The sequence below is a fragment of the Schistocerca cancellata genome, chromosome 3 (genome assembly GCF_023864275.1).
Source record: "Schistocerca cancellata isolate TAMUIC-IGC-003103 chromosome 3, iqSchCanc2.1, whole genome shotgun sequence".
Lineage (NCBI taxonomy): Eukaryota > Metazoa > Arthropoda > Insecta > Orthoptera > Acrididae > Schistocerca > Schistocerca cancellata.
In genome coordinates, this window is record NC_064628.1 from 353176536 (window position 1) to 353181573 (window position 5038).

The window sequence follows — 5038 nt, forward strand, 5'->3', positions numbered from 1 at the left end:
TGCCTACTGTCTGCTGCCATCTAGCACACTGGAACTGAGTAAAAATAAATATGTTCACTCATTTGATAGTACTTTAGTAATTAGATGTTTGTAGCAGGCAACAAATAAATATTCCGGGTACAAATAGACCTAAAGAGATATGAAGGGTATTATACAAACAGTACCAAGTGTTCAGTAACCTGCTACCTTCCATTTCTCTCAGTATGAAATAGAACACTAACAATTCAGATTCAGTAGATGCCAAAAACATCTGTCATCTATCACATCTTTTATAAACTGAATTTTAAGATTTGTAAGAATTATGCAGGGAAGAAGAGGCATGTAGATGATGGACTAGCATGGAGACCTGCACAAAAGCAGAATTTGCAAAGATTGCAACAATTACAAGATTTGTAATTAATTTTGAGTAAGAAATGGCAATTAATTATGTTAATAGTAATCATGAAACACATTGAAGGAACAGTGCATGATGGTATTACAATATGTGTAAAAATATATCAGTTATCATCATACAGAAGGGGGGAGGGCAGTGTATGTGTGATTTGTTGAAATACCAGCAGCCTAAAATAAAACTGCTGCAAGGCTTCTTCTACAGCAGCAAAACATTTATTTCAGTTAGCTGTACTTATTCTTATGCAAGTTTTAAGCAGTAATTTCCCACTTCGTACCTTTGAAGGTTGATATTTTAATCAAATCTGGTGAGTTTTCTGAGAGCTGAGTGTCTGGCTGGCCCCATAGTAACATTGGAATCAGCAGCAAAAACTAATATACAGACAACTAGGCTTATTCTGGCTTCGTAAACACAAAGAGTTTAATTTTGTTAACATGTTCGTGTGCGGGCACATTTTAAATGGTAAGTAGTAGAATAGTATAATTATTTGCCCAAATGTCATTTTACAAAGATATAGAATTTGTGAGGTTAATATAAGAAAACACACAATGGATATATATTATTTTTTACACATTCACACACTTTTTCTCTTTCAACCTTTTCATGCATTAGCAGAAAAAAACGTAAGCTACAAATGTTCTCATAATAATATGCTAGCAATAAACTGATACTTTATGTTAGCGTGTTGTCTGTGTATATACCAAGGCAAAGAAACACCGTAGCACATCATTAGCAATCGTTTAATAACTAACAACTGATCGTTACTTCTCCACAATCCACAGATAAGAATGTGGTGATACATATATTAATACAATGAAATCTGTTCACTGTAACACGATTCCATAAAGTTTGAACTGATACCTTTCATAAACCATAGAGTAAAAATAATTAGAACAAACGAGTTGCCATTTAGATCAGAAACACGACAAAGAGACTCCTGCATCTTCATCAGTTTCAATGCCTATTTCCTCTAACAGGGATTTCTTGTCTTTAGGATAACCTTCAAGTATAGAGTTTACAATATCCATACAAAGCGATTTTCGTTTCCTCCATTCTTTCACATTTTTTTCACGTAAATTCACAATTTTATCTCTTTCCTTTTTGGAAATTGGTACGGCATTTTTCGAAAGCTGTTCTAGTTTCTCGGTCAGTTTTGAAACTTTCTCCTCCAGCAAGCTCTTTTCCTTCACAGCATCTTCTGTTGTCAACGTAGTAAGCAATTTTTGAAGCAGTGACTCGTGCGCCCGAAGCTGCTGCTCAGCTGATTGCAGTTCATCAGATACCTTCGCAATTTCCTTATCTAAATCACTAAGTTCCTTATTCATATCTTCACTGTTTCCTTCCTCAACTTGCTCAATAGCATACACCTTCTGTTTCCCATACATTTTCTCCTTAAGTTTTCCTTTTTCAGTTAATTCATCAAGGGCTTTTTGTATAGCAGTTTTTCCAAACTCTTTATGAAGGTTCATAAAGACATCATTTGCGCTGTACGGGCGATTTTGATCCCGCAAATATTTTAACACAGCCTCGCTAGCACTCATATTTAATACTTATACACACCAACATACGCTATATAATCCCGCGCTTTCCCTTCAAATTTCTTCTTCGTACGTAGATACGCTGAACCGGTAGGCATTTGTAAACAGGAGAAAACAAATGACCATCGTCAATGTTATTAACGGTATCTAAATTCTGATCGGAAAGGCAGTAGATAACGTAGTACAACACTGTCTGTTGTCGTTTTATTTTCAGTATAGTATGACATCTCGAACATGCAAAATTTTGCTAACTCCTACCTAGCTGTCTCGGTATGTATCCAAAGATATAGAGAATTCTCTGTAACCTCGTTGGTTTGGCTGTACTCTCTGAATGGAACCAGTGGCGGCCTGGCGGGAAATCGTATTTTAATCCTCATTATATTCCCATAATGTGAACTTTCTTGCCATTGCGGTAGTGTAGTGTGTCGGAGTGGGTTACTGAAGACTTCCAGAAAAATCTGGCGTTCTTGCTGAAGTGAAAGTGTTTAAGAGTTTTGGAGCTGCGGCTACGTACTGTGTTTTGAAGTTATGGAAACTGTTAGTGAGACTGAAATTCAGGCGCTTCAGGAGGAAGTTAACAGGCTCCAACAAGAAATCGCCAAGTTAAAGAAAAAACACGGTGAAAACACATATGCGCAGTTGCATCTAAATCGTCTCCCTGAAAGGGAAGATCGCTATGTTCGGAACGCCTCATCAAATAGGGAGTTGTCAGTCACGTCGACAGCTCTGAAGCAAATGCTTTCAGTGAACGATTATCTAAATGACATGACTTTCTCAGCAATCCAGAAAACAAAAGTAACGAGTGATTTATATAAACTCGATGTAGAATGTAAATCATACAATTTATTATTCCATTTAGCGTGTCATTTGATGACCGATCCAGATGAGAGTATTACAGTTAAGTCTTTAAAGGTTACATTTCAGAATGCTTCACTCGTGGATGAAATAATGCCTTTCATTAATTCGTGTCACCGAGAAAAAAATCTGCAAGAGTTGCTCTCAGGTCTTGCTGATTATGCTGCACTTTGCAAGATTAGAGAAACAGTTGTAAATTGGTTGTGCAATGAGTGTTCTTCAGCGCTTCGCATAAATTCTTCGGTTGATAATGGGACATACATAATAGAAATGTATGCTAAGCAAAACTGTGAACCGTATCTGACCTGTACTTGGAGTATTCATTGGCAGAAGAGGAACCATAAGATGCGCCCATTTTTGGAAATATCAGTTCATAGAGAAGATTTCCCTACGGAACGACAGAGAGATCTGCAACGTATGTGTGAAAAACCCCCGAGTGATTTTGAAGGCATGAAAGAAGCATGGGAAGAGATAATTGATTGCCTATCAAAGCTGCAGTAAGCTAAAATTTACGTTAATTTTTTTCCTATTCTCATAAGTCTCAACGGAACCATAGTTACGTGCTTACGTCTACATGCAGCCAGGAGTAATTTTCAGACTGATAAATTTCAGGTAACTAACAGCCAACCTCAGAAGTCCAACAAGAAACTGTCAAATAATTTTTATTTTGATTTGGAGCAATTTCTCCCAATCAGTTATGTATTTTGAGTCATATTATTTTCGTATAATGTTTCCTGTAGCACGGGCTTAGAATATGTAGCAAGGAAATTAGTGTTGGAAATTTTAACTTCTAATGTGATTTACCATTGAAACAGGGCACCAACAATATCAAAATTTTGAGCCCACATAAAATGCAATTTGAGCTAGACGTATTTATTTTTTTATTTATTATTTTTTTTTAATTTATTTATTTATTTTTTTTTCATGGAGACACCAACTGGTGTCTTTTGCAAACGTCATAGCATTTTTTTTACAAGTTTAGTACAATAATATATATATATAATTTATTTTAGTTTAATATTAATATTCACTTAAAGAGTATAAACACTTGTCAATCAAGAAATGTTTCAGTTTCACTTTGAGAGCTCGGTAATCTGTTGTACCATATTTGACCACTAATGCATGGACTATGGTCTATTGTTTTTAATTTTGTTCTTTGTCTGTAGTAGCAGTCTTTATTTCTTGTATTATAGGCATGCATATCAGAGCACTTTGTTTCTTTGAGTGTCACAAAAAATATAATTAATTTGTAAAGATACAGTGAGTAGACTGTGAGGTATTTATGATGAACGAAGATTTCCCTCATGAATCTCTATACCCTAATCCATGGATAATTCTGATTGCTCTTTTCTGTAGGGTTAATATTCTGTTCATATGTATGTCGGCAGCACAACCCCATATCTCTGTCCCGTAATTAATCTGTGGAAAAATGGTTCCATAATAAATTGTTTTTAATGTCTGATGTGGAACTACTTTTGATAACTGGCTGATTAGATGTAATGAACTGCTGATTTTATTGCATAAACATTTGATCTGGTTTAACCATCTGATTTTCATCTAGGTGAATACATAGAAATCTGCAGCCTTCTGTGTCCACTACTTCAATTCCACCTATGTTACTGATAGAGGTTTGGTGTGAGTTTGTAAGTTTAAGTGGCAATAACTGAGATTTACTGATATTAACTTTCAAACCTTGATCTTGGAAATAAGTAGTTATTTGCTGTAGTCCCTCAGTGGCTACCAACGTTAACTCATCAGTTTGTTTACCAAGAAATAACAGTGAGGTATCGTCTGCATAGGTTACCAATTGGGAGTTGAAAGGTTGCTCTATATCATTTATGTACACTAGGAAAAGGAAAGGGCCCAAAAATGTCATATTTGGACTGGAAATTAATGATCTGATTATTGATTTTGTAAGTCAGCATTGTACACTGCATGCGGTTAAATATGTAGCCAGCAATTGCATGGATGCAGCATTTGCATTGTATGACTCAAGTTTACTTAAAAGTAACTCATGGTTTACCGAGTCAAAGGCTTTAGTAAGGTCTAGAAATATGCCAGCTGTTTGCATTCCTTGATCAAGGGCACCATACGTTTTGTGAAGAAATTCCGTAATTGCTGTGATAGTACTATGATCTTTTCGGAATCCGTGTTGTGTCTCTGTTAGGAACTTATTTTTCAAGAAATAGTCACTAAGTTGTGTCAGCAGCACAACTTCAAATACTTTGCTGAAGACAGGTATTAATGATATGGG

General features: G+C 35.7%; 1 protein-coding gene across 1 annotated transcript; it reads right to left on the bottom strand.

Annotated features, from left to right (window-relative positions):
- Nucleotides 1–1117: 1117 nt before the first annotated feature.
- LOC126176715 (homologous-pairing protein 2 homolog) lies at nt 1118–2104 on the bottom strand. Its single transcript, XM_049923882.1, has one exon. It carries the CDS (start codon nt 1930–1932, stop codon nt 1306–1308), a length of 627 nt encoding a protein of 208 aa, XP_049779839.1. The 5' UTR covers nt 1933–2104; the 3' UTR covers nt 1118–1305.
- Nucleotides 2105–5038: the final 2934 nt, after the last annotated feature.

Bases quoted from the DNA above. Each gene is read 5' to 3' on its own strand.
- LOC126176715 (XM_049923882.1), bottom strand. From the start codon at position 1,932: ATGAGTGCTAGCGAGGCTGTGTTAAAATATTTGCGGGATCAAAATCGC.